Below are 19,687 nucleotides of genomic sequence, written 5' to 3' on the forward strand. Positions count from 1 at the left end.
CAATTGAAAGCTGATGTGTGAAAACATGTTTAACATCACACAATTCTCGGCTTGGGACATCAGAACCCCAAAAGTGGATATACAGAAAGACAGACAGCAAGCCAAGCAAGAAACATTTCTCAGACCCGAGGGTGTAGGAAAAGCAACCTCCTGCCCTACGGCATGAGGCAACGGGAGGCCCGGTTCGTGTCTTTGAAAGCAGGGTATTTTCCTTGGTATGTGAAAAGCCAGACTGACAGCTTGAACTTTAAGTAATAAAACACCACTGTGGTTTTCTACTCACAATACGCTTCACTGAACACTTAATTTAGAATCACACAATTACGTTTGCTTAATGCCAATTAATTATTAAACATGTTTATTGAGGTCTGACAGCCATATAAGAGAGTCGTCTTTTATATACTGGATGCCTGTTAAGCTTCAATAAATATGTTAACAATCATTTGGTGTTTAATGTGCATACAATATCGGCTGTTAAATCTCAGGGCTGGACTGGCTGAAACACTTATTTTTAAAAGTGAGGCCCAAGTTGGTAATGCTTGATCATTAGTTGGGTCTGAAACTCAAGTACAGTCAGCTGAGGGGGCCTAAGGAGGTCCCTGCAGGAGGGATGGCAGAGCCCCAGAGAGAGAGGTCTCCTGTCTTCTCAGCAGATGACTTGAGTGCTCTGGAGTGGGCCTGTCTAGGGCTTGTACCCTGGCACCACAGTCTCCGAGCTGTGCAACCTCAGGAATTTGTCTGAACTTCTCTGAGCCTCAGTATCCTCCTCTGTAAAAACACAACAGTAAAAGTATTAGCCTCCTTGGAGGGTTGCTGTAAGCATGAAGTGAGAGAGAGTGGGTTTGCATTAAATGAACACTTAACTTAGGGAAGTTCAGTGCTCCCCTATGTTTGAAAAGAAAAGGAGGGGGGACCAAAAAATTGGAGGAAAAGGAGGATGAGAGAGAAATAATCAAAAAAAATCGGGTGATTCTACCCATTCCTCTGCCCAGTGTTCCAGCCTGAGAGTAAGGCGGGACAGGAACTGATAATACATGTGTGCAAAGTCATATTGTCCCTAATTACACATAATACTGCTTATCAGAAGCACACATATGACCTGAAATTTTTAGACAACTTAAGGGACCATCAAGGGGAATTTTGGCTAAATGCAAGTTTCTGCCTCTTCCACGCTGACTTCAGAAGCTAACCCTAAGTAAGAGAAGATGCGACTTCTCTACCACACTCGGCACAGGCCCTGGAGCATAAAAACTGCTTAATAAATGTTAGCTGCTCTTATGATTATTGCAATTGTCATCATCATCATCGTCACCCTCCGGTTATGTCTCTCCACACATAAGCCCACCAGGGAGGTCCGATCTTTCTTCCAAGCTGGAGAAAGCGGAGCTCCTGAGCCAACCTTATCTGTAGCGTGCAGGCAAATGATGCTGATTTTCCACCTTGGAAAAAGGCTGGGAAGCAACTGCTCGGGGCACTTAATTCCCGCAAAGAGGGCCGTCCAAATTCCACAGCCAGCCTCCCCGTGCCAACCCACAAAGTGGATCGGTGCCCTCCACAGCATGCGCTCTGCCACCAATAGACGCAGTCATTTGCTGATTTAGATAGAAATAAATGTTTATGAATGAATTACGGGTGTGCGTCGTCAGCTTGCGGATGAGGCGCAGCTGCAGCTGGGATGTGGCTGAGGGACAAGGCCGTAAAACAATGTGGTAAAATGGCTTTTGGGTGCCCTTCCCCCGACTCTGCCAAGGACCTGCTCAAACTGTCCTGCACGAGGCCTGTCTAGGCCTCCTGAGTGGAATGATCTTCCTTGATCCTCAGATCTTCCTTGATCTCTTCTCAAGCTTTATCTCTCACAACCCTCAACAGTTTCGACCTCATCTTGTTTTCATTTGCCTTAATCCATTTTACCCAACACACAGTGAGAGGCAACCAGGCGCGGGAACAGCTATTCTCTGGGTGTTATCTGTGTTCAGATCCAGCTTTTGCTAATCCTAGCCATGTGCCCTTGGCAAGCTGTCCAAGCTTGGTGGGCCACATGTGACTTGGTTTTTTTAAAAATTGGGAATAAAGGCTATCTTGTAGCTAAGACAGCCATGTATGGCCGTCTAGGCTGCACACTGCACCACCGCAACTCTGGGGTCTCCATTCCCACAATGTGAAGATACAATGCAAGGACCACTGTTCACGTAAATCTCCACCAAGGTTTAAAAGTGCAACCCCCACTTACAGTTGGTTACAATCCTTACGCAGAGGCTCTCTATTTGCGAGGGCCATTGAGAGGGTCAGATGAAAGAATCATTAACAGAAAGTGGACAATAGTAGCCCTTCCTCAGCCCTAGTCCTCCTGTACTGCCGCAAACAGCACACCTGGGGAGAGGTCAGCACCAAAAGGCATTTATTAAACATTCACCGGGTGTGGTGCTGTGCTGTTTTTTCCTGTAGGTTTTCTCCACATCCTCTCCAACTGCCCCCTGGCCTTCTGGAAATACCTTCGATAAAACTGGACACAAGATTTAAAAGCCTCCACGCTATTGAGTACACCAGAGTCCAAATTCCTAGACTCATATGGCATGCCAGTTCTAGCTTCAAACAAAGGAATTTGTCACTTAATAACACAAAACAGTAGTTTTCATTTTCTGTCTCCTAAGGCTCCGGAGATCCTCACGCACATGCTCATCAGCGGTATGTCAATGTCTCCCAGTGCACGAGCTCCCGATTTGGGCCAAGCAAGCGTTAGCAGCTTGCCTTAAGCACACGCTAGGTAACTCCAGCGGCTTTTCACAGCACTGAGACAAATGCCAAAGCCCTCGCCAGGGTGGGAGGGACACGGCATGACCCCCTCCTCACCCGTTTCCTGACCCCGCCTCTGACCATCTCTCTCTGCGCTCCGGCCGCACTGGCGTCCCTCCCATGCCTCAAACACGCCACCCTCAGGCCAGCCCCTGGGCCTCTCCACCTCGTCTGCCCTGGAAAGAGCCTGCTTAGAGGTCCGTCCAGAATCCACTTTTGTCTTGTTCGGGACTCAGATCAAATATCCCCACCTCTGAGGAGTCCTCCCTGGACACTGTTGCTGAAGTCATTCATCCCCAGGTCACTCAACTCACACTACCCTGCCTGACTGTCTTCATCGTATTTGCCAGAAATGACCTTGGTCACCCGCTTGTGTGCACCCCACTGTCGGCTCCGTAATGGCAAGAACCTTTCTTGTCATATGCACTGAAATACCTCGGCCCCCACAACCGTGTCTAGCTAACCATAAGGAGTCCTCAAATGCTTCTTAGATCTAGGAAGCCTCCCATTCAGTGCATCCCACAACTCCAGGCAGCAGACACCATCATCTCCCCTTTGCAGGGGAGAACCCCCCGGGGAGGTCGGCACAGGGCTCTGAAGCCAGGTCTTCTTGGCCCCGGGGTCCATGCACGGTTCAGAAGGGCCCGACCCCAGAGGTTTCAGCCACGTAACACTTAGCACTAACACTACTTGCCATGCACGGTCCTAAGTGCTGACTCACATTAACCTATTTAAGTTGACCAAGTGCTCTAGCAAGTAACGTTGTTATCCCCACTTTCAGATGAGAAGCCAAGCCACAGACAAGTAAAGGAACATGCGTATGTCACAAACCTTATAAGTGGCGGTCAGGTATCAGCCCTGGCAGTTTAGGGCTCTGGGCTGCCTCTCGTCACGACTGCAGCAACAAGCCCGGAACATCGGCTCCCCTCCAGAACGTGCTTTGGGTTAAGCGTTTTATAGAACTTTTTGTATTTAATCCTAGCAAAAGGGGCATGGCCCCCCTACAGAGCCTCTAACACCCCAAGCTGGCTCCTGCCATTGGGGGTCTTTGTCCTTCACCTCCACACACCCCCCTGCCCCATCCTTCAGGTCTCTGTGTCGTGCACTTGAGCAAAACGCCTTCCCTGACCACCTGACATAAACAGAAACACTCCCACACCCCCACCCCACACCTGGGCTGCACTCTCTGGCCCTCTCGCCTGCTTTAATTTTTTACTTAGCACTTAAAACCTCCTGACATTTTACACTGCATTTCATCAAATATAAGATTCCATCAACTTTAAGACCCACCACTATGCACCTCTAAAAAGAATAAAAAGTGCCAATCGTAACTGCACGATGCCACTGACTCTATCGGAGATGTTCAAATGTGAAAAACTGTGCCTCTCAGAATCTCTGAAACTCATTAGTTTATTTACTTACTGTCTACCTGCCCCCACTAGAATGGGGCCCCAAGCCCCAAGGAAGCCCCATGCTCCTGGTGTATCCTATCAGGTGCTTATTCCACAAGGGACATACAAAATGGAAGAAAGCTTCCAGGAGCTCGGCACCAAGGGACTCATTGGTTTTATTTTCTGTGCTACCCCCAGACCAGACAGTCAGTCCTCAACAACGATGTACTGAAATGAATTGAACTGAACCACCCCCATGAGATAAGTACTACTTACCCGTAGAGACGAGAACAACTGAGGCACACGGAAGTCAAGCCACTGGCCCGAGATCTTACAGCTAGGAAGACCCTGAATTACTTGTGCTCTCAAAGCCACAGTCCCATCAAGCAGTTTTAAAGAAGCTTTGATTTCTTTTTATTTTGGTGTGTAATTTGGATATGATATACTATAAAATAAGTCTCGGGCCGAAATGTCTTTTAGAACCAGTTCTCTATTAAGACGTATAATTACGATGCATGGTCTATGGGACGAATATCCCAAACCATGTTGTTTTGGTCATGTGGTCTACCCAGGCTACAAGCTCATATCAACCAGGACAGGCTCAAATACGGACTCTGAAGACCAAATGAATCTAGTTAACTTGATGACACATTAGGGACTGCTGAACTAGTCTTGCTGCTGGCTGGACTAGCTGAGCAGTGGTTATAGTTCAAAACCAAGATCCCAGTTAGAATAAGACATGATGGGGCCGGAGGGGTGAAGGGCCCTTCTCACTCCTTGTAATTCTTCGTAATTAATTTCTGTAATGCCCCAAGGTGAGAGCTTTTCATTAGAGAGCCGTCTTCATCGGAGTTTCCTACGGGCTAGGACATCTCTCTGCTCCCTTTGAAGCATAAAGTGGAAGAGCTTTACCAAGAGCTCTCTGATCCCACATCCTGGACCATTATGAACATCCACAGCTGAGCGCTCTTTTTTTTTTTTTTTAAACCAAGTATACTTCAATTAGTCACCTGCACACTCATTGGTCTATTTTTATTGGCTTATAGCTTTAACTTAATTGGTTTGCTCACTGAATCCATCCAAAAGTCCCATGTCAATAGAGGTATGTTCACAGAAGGGCTCTATTATTTTATGGCACCAACATCAGATAAAACAGAGGTACTTAAAGACTGTCAGCTGGTGTAACATAAAGCTCATTATTAAGGGCAAAACCCTATGTTTATGCAATATCACCACAGCTAAATTTAAATTTGCCAGCAGGGGCCAGGAACTGTGAATGCATGACATCGGTAGGAGAATTGTCTACCCTGAACTTCCTTGCTTTTGAATACATCACACAGCATTATTGGTCTTCTGTTCAAAACTGCCATAATCTCTAAAATGAAGCAAAACAGAAGCAATCAGAGAAGAAAACCAACTGCCAGCTGTCCCAATGGGAACATGAGTTGCTGCTCCTGGCGCATCCTATTAGGTGCTTATTCCACAAGGGACACACAAAATGGAAGAAAGCTTCCAGGAGCTCAGCACCAAGGCAGTAATGCTCGATGCTGGCAAAGCATGCAATGGTGATTAGGAGGGCTGAGATTGGGGATCCATCTGCCAGATGCCAGCTTCTCACCGGGATCATTGTCTCTACTAGGGGGCACATACCTAGTTCACTGGAAATAGCTGATCAACGGAAAGGACGACTTTAATATTCTAAGTCAACACGGGCTCATGTTGTGCTAAGGATAACAGCAACACTTACCCTCTGTTAAATGCTTACTGGGTGTCAGGCACTATGCAATACCCTTTACAAACAAGATCGCATGAACACCCCCCAATAATTCAATCTCCTTGTCCTCCTTTCTTTTCTTCTCAGCACTAACCAGTGTCCGATGATCTCACTTGCATATTTTATTTTCTTACTGTCTTCCCAACTAGAATATAAGCTCCATGAGAGCAGATACCTTGTCTTTCTTATTCCTTGATGCATCCTCAGCTGCTAGAATGTTAATCAGCACACAGTAAGTCCTCAATTATGTGCTGGTGAATAAACGATGAAACCTGACAAGTCCATGAGAGGTATTATTACTGCCATTTTATGGATGAGAAAACTGAGGCCTGGAGAGAAAACTGACTTCCCAAGGCCATACAGACAATAACTGACAGAACTAGAACATAAACCTGGGTCTAATAATTTCCAAAAATGGACCTCTTGGACTGTACTACACCACTCCACTTTGCAGGAACAGGCTGGAGCTGGCTCTTTCCAGAGTGCAAATCCTTCCAAGTTCAGTGACTCCAATCTTTGGTAGCCTGGTATTTGTCATGGTATCAGTATTTATACCATGGCAAAGTGCTACAAGCTGGGCTGCTTCTTTCAGAGCGCTCGTTCTCGGTCAGTCCTCTGAGCACAGTAGTTCTCCCTGATCCTTGGTTTTAGCTACCCACAGTCAACTGCAGTCTGAAAATATTAAATGAAAAGTTCCAGAAGTAAACAATTCATAAGTGTTAAACTGCATGCCGTTCTGAGTAGCATCATGAAATCATGCACCATCTCAGTTCGTCCCATCCAGGACGTGAATCCCTTTGTCCAGGGTCTCTGCACTGTCTGTGCTCCCCACCCCTTACTCGCTTAGTAGCCTTCTTGCTTATCAGATCAGCCGCCGTGGTACTGCAGTGCAGCGCTTGAGTTCGAGGAACCCTTACTATACTTAGTAATGGCCCCGAGCGGCTAGAGTTGTGAAGCTGGCAATTTGGATATGCCAGAGGGAAGCCATAAAGTGCTTCAAGTGAAAAGGTGAAAGTTCTTGACTTAATAAGGAAAGGAAAAAAATCCCACATCTGCGGTTGCTAAGATCTATGGTAGGAATGAATCTTCTATCCGTGAAATTGTAGAGGAAAAAGAAATTTTGCTAGTTTTGCTGCTGTACCTCAAACTGCAAACGTTATGGCCACAGTGTGTGATAAGTGCTTAGCTAAGAGGGAAAAGGCTTTACGTTTGTGGCTGAAAGACATGAACACAAGCGTGCCCCGACTGACAGCAACGGAGTTTAGTCCTATCCTTGGTTTCAGGCATCCACGGGGGTCTTGGAAGGCACCCCCACAGGTAAGTGGGGGACTACTGTCTCTGTGATTCAAATGTGCCCTGCTAGTTTTGTTGGTTGATTTACTGATCCTTAGATTGTCAGAGACCCCTTTTCCCCTCTGATCCCCTGTCCCTGAATTTCCTCTTTTCTTAATGCCCAGAAGAGGGAGCAGGCAGGCCTCTGGGGCGGCAAGGGGAGTGCAGCTGGCTCCACGGGCTCTTTTGCAACGTGAGGCCTCAGCACTGTCCGACTCTTTCCACACAACTGGTCTTTATTCCTCACAGGCTGACAGCCCTGGGCAACCTGCAAAGCTTTTCCAGGGTGATCTGTGTCAAAGTGAGCAGCGTCGTCCCCAGAGGGCTCCTCTTTCCTCTTTAACCTTTAAGAACTGGACTTTTTAAGGAAGGGGAGGGTATCTAGTAGGTTTCCCTCTTCACACCTCTCATCTGGTTTTGGCTTGGGGATTTGTGTTAGCTGGAGAGCCCGAGAAATTCTTGGGCACTGGACAGAGTGGTCGCAGGAGGTGACTGATCACCCAGGCCCCCCGTCACTGGTGCCCATCCTGGCACGGGACTCCCCGCCCCCACCCCACGTGAGTGCTAAACTGCTTCAAAGCCAGGGTGGCAGCAAATCTTTCAAGAGGCTGTTTGGAAATGCTTTATGGCACGTAGGGTTACAAGGCTCTAGCTGAACAAATGGAAAAATTAGTCTACCCTAAAATATCCAAGGCAAGTAATTTCCTATCACCTTGTTTCTTAAATGTACTTAACATCTAGAATCTGGGCTTCCCAAAATATGGATAAAGGTCAGCAGTTACAATGGCAACTCAGAGATAAAAATCTTCCACTCTAACAGTCACTCATCAAATGGTGCCATCAGCCCTCCCGGGTGGCATCAGAGTTCGGAGTCCAACAACAACAATTAGTCAGTATTCCTGAATTTAACAGGCTTGAACCAGCCAAAGAGCAGGACATTGGTCCTTTGTCCCCCAAGGCTCAGCATCAGAGCCTCTGCTCTCTCCGCAGGGGCTTCCCAGCCTCTGCGCCTTGGGCTGTTTTTCTTTCCCCTGTTGGAACGGTTTGCTTTCCTAGCTCCTTTCTCCAAATTCCTAAACCACTCCTTACGCCAAAGCGAGGTACTGATGACATCCAGATGGCAGTCAGTCTGCTGTTTGTTTCTTGTATGCTTCGTTCCTTTCTCTCTTCCTCCTCCTTGAATCCTTTTGCTATTCTTGTCATTCCCTTTGTTCATTCATTTTATTCATTCACTCATTCCTTTATTCCATTCTGTTCCTTCAATAAAGATTAAATATTTTCTATGCATTGGGAACTAAGAATTCTAATTTTTAGGACACAAAATGCAGCCTGCAAAGAGCTTACCCTTGGGGCTGGGAGTGCCACAAAGGTGTTAGTAGAGGGGCAGAGCCAGGCACTGCAAGCAGCACAGGACTGACACCTAAGAGGTGGAGAGGGCTACATTTGACCTGTGACCTAAAAGATAAGCAGGAGCTTGCCAGGAAAGTAAAGAGGAAGAGTGTTCCAGATTGAGCAAATAGCTGGTGCAAAGGTCCTCAGTCAGCAGGCAGTAGGGTACAGAAAAGGGGCTGAAATTAGCACTCTAGGGCTCAAGTATGAGGTGACTAGTAGCAAGGATGTGGCTGGAGAAAGATCATGGAGGCTAACACCATGATGAGGAGGTGGAACTGGATCCAGTAGGCGGTGGAAGTGTTGGAGCAGCAGGTGACGTGATGATTCAAACAAAACAAAACAAAAACAAAAACAAAAATAAAGGCTGGTTGGGTGGTAGTGGGTTATCAGAACTTATTAACATTAGTGTCACTAAAGTTGGTCTATAACCACCCCCCACTGCTAAATTTGACTGGCTTTGAGGAAAAAAAAAAAAAAGCAAAACGAACTGGGTGCAGTGGCACGAGCCTGTAGTCCCAGCTACTCGGGAGGCTGGGGCAGGAGGATCGCTTCAGCCCAGGAGTTGGAGACCAGACCGGGCAACACAGGGAGACCACTGTCTCTTAAAAACAAAAAAACCCCAAAGGGTTAACTCATTCTCTACCACACAGTCACAGCTACCTTTGAACAGGGGCTTCTGAGTTTGTCAAGAAGCCTGGTGTCATTATAGGATGAGTAATCTGGCCTTAATGTTGAGGACTGGAGGTGGGGGAGGGGGGGATGGCTGTGACTCACACAGGCCTGAAAATAAACCAGCCCAATGACTTTAGTGCAAATGAGAATAAATGGGACCTCTGGGTCTCGCTGGCTGGGTTAGTCTCTTTTTGAGGTGGGGAGAGGCCAGATACCTGAACATAAGAACGTCCTCCCTGCACCTTTTGGCAGGCAAATTGCTTCACAGGCCATGAACGTAAGTCACTAAATTCCAAACCTTGGGTAAGAAAACAAAGTTTGATAAATGTGTCCAGCTACTGGAATAAAGACTCAGACAGCAAGCAAATCACGAAGTTCAGACTGTGACAAAGCAAGGGAGGCCCCAATCTGTGCTCAGTGTTACACACGCAAACGTGCGCACAGACTCACATATGCACACGCACACGCTTGCACACGCACACGTGCCCTCCCTTTCTTTCCATGAAATATCAGCGGCAAAAGTCAACTCCGAAAATTCTCACACCTAAACGGCAAAGAAAATTAAAAGCAACCAAGAGATGAGACACAAGCATATTTAGGAAAGTTGGGGTGAAGGTATAGCTCAGAAAAAGAAAACAGGAAATAAAATAGAAAAAAAATTATCAGTCAAGAAGAACCATGAATCCAAAAGTCACATTTCAAAATGTTTCAGCATTTTGTCGGTTTACAAGGTCTCCAAAATGCCTCTAGTATTTTCATGGGCTTAAAGAAAAACAACTGTACACATTTCATTTTATTCTTTAGAACACCTTGCCCTGCTGCCATCACTTGAGGAAGTGACTAAGAAGGTCTGGCCTTTAATTACTGACCAAACACCTCGGTTACAGAGCTTACGTCCTCTCACTGATGCATGGAACCACACGAGCTGATTAGCTTGTCCAGGGTTAATTAGAACCTTTCCTGGGCATCTTTCCACCCTCTACGTCATGACCGGGAATGGTAGAGCCTAATTTTTCAAATTTATGTTAAATCTAAAAGGTTAAAAAAAAATTAAGTCAGATTAAGTGGAGAAGAATCTATGTAAAGTTGGTTTCCCAGGTAAGTATATGCCCTCAGATTGGGCCTCTAGATCCAACAGCATGTACAAAGGCCTCTCTGATCTTACGCATGGGAGAGTTCTCTGCACGACCCAGACAATTCTGTACATTTTTAAAAGAGAGTCTTTTCAAAATGAGAATCTTTTAAAAGAGAATCTTTCAAAATGGCGTCTTCTAATAACCAACAACTCCCAACAACAATGAAAATCACCATCATTTGTCACGGAATTTGGTAACATATAAAATACATTTCCCCAAGAAGGCCCCCTTTCAACACACATACGCACAATATAGTTTTCCTGAGTCAAACTCCAACACCATCTCTGTTGCAAGAGCTGCCTCCGGCAAGGAGTTGAAAATGAATCAATCTTGGCAAAATGGGAAATTATTTGGGGGGACAGAATTAAACTTTGGTAGTTTTTCTTTCCTTTCTCCATTGTACTTTTGTTCATAGCTTCAGCTGGGAGAGAGAGTGCACACATTTAGTTTGGAGTTTATGAGTTCATATTTTATAATTAACGTTGCCAACAGGGGAGTTTGATTAATACCAAGCAGTGGATTTTGAGCAATGTTCCATACAAATTGCCAAATTTAGCAATAAAATAAATTGGTTATGTGAACATAATTAGTTGGATGACTACTTAAAATTCAAAACCAAATGTGAATAATTCCAAATCAGCTGAGCCACAAATCCATTATTTGTATAGAAGTGGGGAAAGTATAGCATTTGGGTTTTATTTTGCCCTCAACCACAATGTTATTCACCACCAAACTGAACATAATGAAACTTCTACAATGGGTTATGACAATATTTTAGAGCCACCCAGAAACAAACACATATGCACGTATATACAAACACACACACACACACACAAACACACAAAGGAAATGTAATGAAGATAAGAAATGTTAAACTGTGAATTTTCATTATAAATCTAAAAATCTATAACAAATTTTTCAACAAATGCTGCATTGCATTTTTTCTGATGTGCTACATAAACATAAACCTCCAACGCATAATTATGCAGCAGAGCTTTTTCCCTTCAAATATTCACCCTACCTTATTGTCGCCCTGGACTTCTCCAAGCCTTTGCTGAAGTTCTTTAATTTCTTCTCCCAGATGTTTATTTCGGTCCTGAGAATCTCTCAACAGTTGTGCAAGATTAGCCTGGAAATATCAACACATGAAATACAATCAGAAATGGTGGAGTGAATAAATGCTGGGCTTTATTGGGCTCATTGACGCTGGCACCCAAACCCAGCTGAACCACACAAAACCCATCAGAGTAAACACATACATGAAGGTGGCAAGTGTACAAATCGTGCCGCTACAATGGGATGGAGGAAATTGAAGTTGGCCATGAACCTCAATTTGGAGAAGTTCTTTGCTTCCAGAATGGCTTACAGAGGGCACTTAGACAAGTAATGGAGGAGGCAGTCTTATTTGACTTGTCAAAAAAAAAACTTTTTTAAGAGCTTATCACTAAAAAATCTTAAAAATGGATATAGAGTTCAATTGTAAAATTTAGGTCAATAACATAAGAAAAGCTTCGATTTCTTGTTTAGATAGGTTCCCTGCCCCCCTTCAAATATATCTTGTTTAATGAGTTTTTCTTTGCTACTTCAATGCCCAGGGTTTTGCTTACAATTCCAGGAGGCAGCCAGAGAAGAAGTCAGTGATGTGCAACAATTTCTGAAACCAGGATCCAGAGGAAACTCAACAGTCTCCTGGGCTGGTTTTCCCATCTCCGTATTTCCTTACTCTAGTTCCCACAGTACCCAACAGCCATTCCCATCTTGCCATTCCCATCTTCATGACATCATCCTTTTCTTAAGATCCACCTCCTGCCCAGACCCAGAGACGGTGGGGCAGGTTCTCCATCAGCCTCCCCTTTCAATCCAGCTTCATCTCACAGCCTCATCACCCCTTTTCCCAGAGCACACACACCTTTTGCCACACTCCTGTCCCTTTTCCAGGTTCCCTGAGCCTCAAATTCCTGATTGTCCCCATCTCTATACCTACTCAAGCCTTTCACTCACATTCCCCCTTGCTCACACGGCTTCCTGTTCTACCATGCTGTTCTTACGTTGCTAACTGTGACTTGCTCTAATTCTCACCTGACTTATCACCTTCTTCTCAAACCTTAGCAAGAAGAGATCACAAGCTACTGAAAGGCAGAGATTCTGTTTTCGACTTCCTCTACTTCTATGTGTGTTGCTCCAGACAGTGCTTGTGTACCCATGAGTGTTCTAAAGACTCATGGTGAATAAAGGAAGGAAAGAAGGAAGGAAGGAAGGAAGGAAGGAGGGAAGGAGGGAGGGAAGGAAGAGATCAGAACATGACTCCTGGGAGGGAATCATTCAAAAAAGAGTCAGACAAGGGATGTTAAAGATCATGTCCTAGATTTCCTTCATGGTACAGCTGAAGAAACCCAAATCCGCAGACGTTAGGGTGCTAGCACACCTGCAGTGGCTACATTTCCAAAGACTTCAGTGCTAATACTTTCAGGAATAGGAAACTATATTAGGCACTACAAAAGGAATAAAAGGGAAAGAACATAAAGATTAAATCTCTGCTTATCCCTGACTCCCCACTTTATCTTACCTCCTGTATTCCATTTGCTGGGGTATCCTGTTGTCTCTACCTCTTGCTCACCTCCTTGGGTCCCCCACACCTACCAGGCATGATCCCATCTCAGCACCAGGGCACTGTTCTCTCTCCTGGAATGCTTCCCTCCAGACAGCCTCTGGCTCATGCCCTCACCTTTTTCAGTCTTTGCTCAAAGGTCTCCATCTCAACAAGGCCCTCCTCAACCACTCAATTTAACACTGCGACCTTCCCCTGCACCACCTTTCCTTTATCTAGAGCACTTGCCATCTTTTAACATACCATATCATTTCCTTTATGGTTTATTGCTCACTGTTGATTTCCTGCCTCCCTCTCCTTACTGAAATACAAGTTCCATGAAGGGCAAGGACTCTGTTCTCTCTACTGACCTCTCCCAAGCACCTAGTAGATGCTCCCATAAATATTTTTAAAATGAGAGACAATAAGCTGAGTCTAGAGGTTACGGTCTCAGCCTAGGGAGAGATCTTGAATAACAGCAGCAAGTAGCGTCACTGGAACCAGTGCCTGGAACAGTCTTGCATAGAAAAAAACTCATCCCCATTGGCTGGATTTAATCAAGCCCTGCTCTCCACTCCACCAATGTTATTGGTGAACATTACTCAATAACTCCATCTAATTTTTCAGCCCCATATTTGTAAAACTCATATCTTGTAATATTTGAGTAATGTTTGTTCTCATAAGATAAAATTTGGTGATGGATGAGGAAAATGAATTCCCATTTTGTAGGTAGGAAAGCAAAGAAACAAGAGACTCTGTGACCAAGTGACTGATCTTGGAAATTTTCTGGACGGAAGGAAGCCGACTAAGTTGCATCCCAGTTCTGCCACTTACTGGGTTGGGTGACCGTGCATGAGTTTCTTAACCTCTTAAGTTTCCCCATCTATGAAATGGAGCTAACAATACATATCGCATGGGGTGATTGGATCCTTAAATAATGAACACAGAATCCTACCACAGTGCTTAGCATATAGTAGGTGAACAGAGCTGTGTGGACATGGCAAAGGCCTCCTTGGACACGGTTGGCGCCTTTGCGATCCTGCCCCTTCATTGTTGATTATTCATTCATTCATTTACATAACAAATATTTATTGAGCACCCGGCATGTGCCAGGCACTGTTTTAGACCTGGAAATACAGCAGCAAACAATACAGACAAAAATCTTGCCCTTGTAAACTTGCATCTAATCGATGACATGACATTAATTACATAGTATTACAATAAAATTATGAACTAAAATAAAATCTTAAGCCCCCCAGCTGAATGCATGGACCCCCTATTGGCCAAGGGGACACCATAAAAACCTCGAAGCCGAGTTACCAGCCATGAGGAGAAGGGAGGTCAGATGTGACTCCTTTTGGAGTCACTCTTTGTTACAGTAAGACACTAAATCATTAGCAGGCCTTGCAAGACATAGCTTAAACCACACCCGCGGGCGATCAATTTACTTAACAGATCACATAACTTTTGGTATATAAGTTCAAACATTCCAAGCCTTTAGACAAAGCTTCATTTCTTTAACCAATTACAAATCAAAGAATCTTTAAACCCACCTGTAACTTGGAAACCCCTCCCCCTTCGAGACATCCCACCTTTTCAGGCCAAACTAACGTACACCTTCTGGGGATTGACTTACGATCTCAGGTGGAATTCCTGCCTCCAGGAATGTATAAAACCAAACTCTGACCTGGCTGCCAAGGCACATTATCTCAAGACCTCTTGAGGCCATGTGCTCTGGGCCAGTCACATGGATTCAGCTCGGAATAAACCTCTTGAAATTACTTTATAGAGTTTGGGTTTTGTTTTTATTTTTTACTTTTTTGGTTAACAGAATATATAGACTCAGTATGTTAGATCAGTGGTCCCCAACCTTTTTGGCACCAGGGACGGGTTTCATGGAAGACAATTTTTCCCCGGGGTTGGGGGGCAAGGGAGGGAGGGCAAGGAAGCGGGGTAGGGCAGGGGAGGCGGAGCTCAGGCGGCGATGCCAGCGATGGGGAACGGCTGTAAATACAGATGGAGCTTTGCTTGGCTTCCCTGCTGCTGTGCCCCCTTCCCCCTTCGGAAGTTTCGTGGAAGACAATTTTTCCATGGACCGGGGATGGGGGTTGCGGAGCTCTGCAGCCTTGTCCCGAACAGGCCATGGACCGGTACCAGTCCGCAGCCCAGGGGCTGGGGACGGCAGTGTTAGATGATACATGCTGCAGGGAAACATAAAAGGGCAAAGGGGATGGAGTGTGTAGGGGAAAGGGCCACAGAGGCCTCATGGAGAAAGCCACATTTAAACCAAGACTTGAAAAAGGAGAGAGAGGGAGCCTCGTGGATATCCCGGGGGAGAAGTTCCCGGCAGTGGAAAAGGCAAACCAGCCTCCCTCACTCGGTCTCCGCCATCACATCTCAAAACTTCCATTTGGGAGAACAGGTCAAGGCCACAAGAGCAGGCGACCCCAGGGACTGCAGCGAAGTCGAGAGATTACTCAATTCTTGATTTTCTTGTCCCGGTTTTTCCCCTCGGTCCGCAGCTCTCCTTCCTTAGCACAAGGTGGCACGTGTGGGTGGCCTCTGCCTTTTCTCCACAGAACTCCAGAACATTCCCCAGACATGAGCTCACTGATCCTTTCCCTACCAGATGGAGGGGCAGCCCTGGCTGCGGTGGCTGTCCCAGGGGAGTGGCAGGAGCACCGCCCCGCGCTTGCCCCGCGCTTGCTCAGCCGGCTGCCGCCTGCCACGTTCAGGCGAATCTCAGCACCCCCATCTGGAGGAGACGCTGCAAAATTCACCCTCCCAGGAGCTTTCCTCTAACCCACGGAAGAGATGCTCAAAGAAATGTTGTAAGAGGAACAATGAAAACTTAACAAAAGATAAAAATTCCTACAGCCTCCCTAATCTTCCCTTTTACAATCAGTAATGCCTCGAGTCTCAGGTGGGTGGGGAGACCCTGACATTCGCTGACCAATGTACCTGCAGTAGCCAAACCAGTACGGCTCAATCTGTCAGTGGTGAAAGACCGGTTTTCTTTTTCCACTCCGTCATAGATCGATACTTTTGTAAAATGCAATAAAAATGAATAACTAAGAAAATAAATTTAAGAAGACATCAAGATAAAGCCTCCAGTGTTTATTGTTAGATTTGACAGACATAAAATCACACTGTCAAATTGTTGTAAGAGTTTCTGAACGCTCCTCTCAATTTCTGTACTTATCTTGTGATGGACCAGAAACAATAGCTTGCAGCCTAGCCTGGCTCTTGGGCCCCACTTTGATAAGCACTGAGCTCAAAGGTGCTCCTGGGTACCCGGCTACTAGAGCAAGGCAGGCACCAGGTATAAACATCAGCCAATGATTCCAGTGACACTCAGGACAGAGCGCAGAGCTGCTTTAGGACACAGCGATTTAGACACCCGGTGATGTGATCATCAAACATTATATACTCTGCAGCCTGGCTGAAAAGAAATCTTCCAAAATAAAATCGGGCATTTCTACATTAGCCATAAAACAATGGTCAATTAAAATCACAATGCCTCCAAGTGAGTTCACAGTAAATCTACTCCAGCTTTAAACTTGATCTCTGGGGTTCAGAGGAGTGGGGGAGTCAGCCACTGCTTTAAAGCAGGCGACAAGAATTTTCTCTTACATATAATAGGCTGGAATACCTGTCAGCACACAGTTCTTTTCTATTCAGTCCTTCCACCTCCTCAACTCCAAAACAATAACTTTGAAAACTAGAAAATGACTATTCTGATACGGTACCGAATTCCTTGACATACATCTTAAGGAACAAAAAAAAAAAGAAAGAAAGAAAAAGAGTAGTACATTTCAAAGCACTCAAAATAGAGGAGAAAAGTTCACACAATTCTTTTGACCAAAAATAACACCCATGACTCACACACATTCACTATAACAATCCATCAAGCTAACACATGGAGCCTGCTTATAATTTATCAGCTATGCAGAGCGTTTTTGTCTCCGTGTTATTGAGAAGGACTCTGTGACCATCAGTTTAGAATAGCAGCGCTATGTAAAGGAAATGTCAGGGAAAAAGTGGCAGACCTTCTAAGATTGGGGTTTCATAGGGAAGGAAAACAAAACCGAGAGATTATTTCTTCTAAATCTCTAGGGCAGGGGGTGGCATAAATAGCAAAACATAAAAAGACTTAAAAAGAAGCTTCTTTTAAATATTCAGATCTAGCCAGAGACAACATTAAAGGTTGACATTTTCGCTCTGATAATAGTGGAATGCTGAATACAGTGGGATATACTGTAGAATCCATATATTTAAGTCACTCTTTCTAGCTAGGAGTTTATCTATTAAAATGGTGCTGGCGAAGGGAGGGAAGAGAGATTTGATGAACATGTAGCTGGGAGATTCAAGGCCGAAAGGATATGACAGCTCTTCATTCTGAAACAACTTCCTTTGTCAAGGAACAACTCAATCCCCAATTATAACTGATGTCTGCTGGAGCAATTCACCAAAGCCAGCCCCCCGCGTGGGAACTGGGATGCCCTCGAAATTCTCTCTGTGCAGGGATGATGGCTACAAATCCTGACAGCTGTTGTGCAGGCAGAGACCAGGGAGCTGAGCGAGCCATGGGATCTCACCCCAACCTCTTCTCTGCCTTTTTGCACAAATTCTCACAGAGGTAGGTTAGGCAGGTATGACGAGAGGGGGGCCGTCCTTCCACTTCTCTTCCAGTCCTGCTGCATCCTGAGCTCTACCTTTTGCCTCTGTCACTGTTTCGATTCCCCTATACGTGCCACAGGAGATGTCGAGACGGTTTACACTACAGATGCAACGTGATTTTTAAACTCATAAGAACTGATGGGAGATTTTTAAATAGAGATGATCCCCAATTCAATGATGGTTCAACTTAGAATCTTTTGACTTTATGACGGTGCGAAAGCGATATGCATTCAGTATAAACCGTAGTTCAAGCACCCACACGACCATTTTGTTTTTCACTTTCAGTACAGTATTCAATAAATTACATGAGAATATTCAACACTTTATTATAAAATAGGCTTTGTATTAGATAATTTTGCCCAATGGGAGACCAACGTTAAGTGTTCTGAGCACATTGAAGGTTAGGCCAGACTAAGCTATGATGTTCGGTAGGTTAGGTGTGTTACATGTAGTTTTGACTTACAGTATTTTCAGCTTACAATGGGTTTATCAGGACGTAACCCCATTGTAAGTTGAGGAGTATCTGTATAACCATGTATCATAGTTGGCAGTGACCATCACTGTTAAGGACTTTTATTTGCAGTGATCAAGAAATTGACACTGGTTCACAAGGAAGGGACTTCAGGATGATAGTTGTAAGAAGGAGCCCTAAATCTTTTAGATGGGGAGAAAAAGATCTACTACATACCATTTCTCTCCCTACTATTAGAAATGAAAAGATGGCTATGGAAGGGATCAGGACAGGCCACCCCAAATTACGCCGCTTTGGCATAAGGATTACTTTGAGCTGAAAGCAACTGAGAATCAACAAGTGTAGGAAGAGCTCTCTGCACTCCCCTTTTCTTTCTGCCTAAAAGCAGGCATAAATTTCTCTTTCTTTGTGAAGGTGTCTCCCTCTCCAGTACCAGGAAGAAAGAGCAGAAAGATTCTTATTGTCAGATAGATAGCAAGGGGTTCCAGGTCTCCTAGGGATGAAATTGGGTGCCGCTGTGGTTCAACCCCCCACAAACAATGGGCTTTCAGAGGGGATCATGGGAGATCCGCATGCACAGTAAGACTCAGGTCATTTAACTCCCAACTGTCTGATCACAGTGGTTCCATGGTGACGTCTGAACCACAGGGAGGTTCCTATCCAGATGCTATAAAACAAGACCGAGACCATATCCAAGTCCTTTTTGCTCTCTCTTTTTGCTACGACAATGGGTCCGGTAGTCTTCTGTGGGGTATGAATCTCGCTCTGTAAACCTCTATCTTGCTATTGCTCTATAATCCTATTTTTCTCCGCTCAACAAACCTCATTTTCACGCTTGCCTTACTCTGGTGCATCTGGTCATTCTCCGGCCATGACCTCACCAAGAACCGACATTTCAGACTGCAACCTGACATTATCACCGGAGACAGATATTCAGCACCAAGATGAGCCTTCATAAACAAACCTTATTAAAATAACCCTTATCTTTCATTATTTCACCCCATATATTTACAATTTATCAGCCCTTACAGCCCAGACCCCCTTTCCTTTGTTAAAATGGTATATAAGCCCTCGAGTTCAACTGAGTTTAATGGCTTCCTGGGTTTCACTTCTTTTCTGTGAGTTCCTGTTGCACATAAAATAATAAAATTGTATACTTTTTCCTCCTATTGATCTGTCTTTTGTCATTTAAATTTGCAGACCCCCATCACAGAACCTAAAAGGATAGAGGAAAAGCTTTACCTCCCCCACAGATAAAAACAAAATGAAAAAAAGTAATAAGAGGTTTAAGATAAACCTTTAACCTTGTGCTGCCCCAGACACTGTGAACAGGAATTAGAGGGGCAGGCCATGTGTTTTCACCTGTGTTCTTAAATATTTCAGACCAGAGCCAGGAGAGGAAAGGGCCAGCATTCCAGGAACAGTCCCTCATTCTGAATCTTCAGAATTTATTAAATA

At 45.0% G+C, this 19,687-nt stretch overlaps 1 protein-coding gene across 2 annotated transcripts in view; it reads right to left on the minus strand.

The window, feature by feature from the left end:
- The window catches only part of CCDC149 (coiled-coil domain containing 149), a 99,669-nt gene that overhangs the window by 32,374 nt on the left and 47,608 nt on the right, over positions 1 to 19,687 (minus strand). For both annotated transcript variants that reach the window (XR_001138301.1, XM_012664205.1), the window contains exon 4: positions 11,512 to 11,619. Coding sequence is in view for 1 of the 2 variants with exons in the window: in XM_012664205.1 (XP_012519659.1) it covers positions 11,512 to 11,619 (108 nt within the window). In the remaining variant the exon portion in view is untranslated. The remainder of the gene's footprint in view (positions 1 to 11,511; positions 11,620 to 19,687) is intronic.

The sequence above is a fragment of the Propithecus coquereli genome, unplaced genomic scaffold, assembly GCF_000956105.1.
Source record: "Propithecus coquereli isolate 6110/MARCELLA unplaced genomic scaffold, Pcoq_1.0 Scaffold87, whole genome shotgun sequence".
Classification (NCBI taxonomy): domain Eukaryota; kingdom Metazoa; phylum Chordata; class Mammalia; order Primates; family Indriidae; genus Propithecus; species Propithecus coquereli.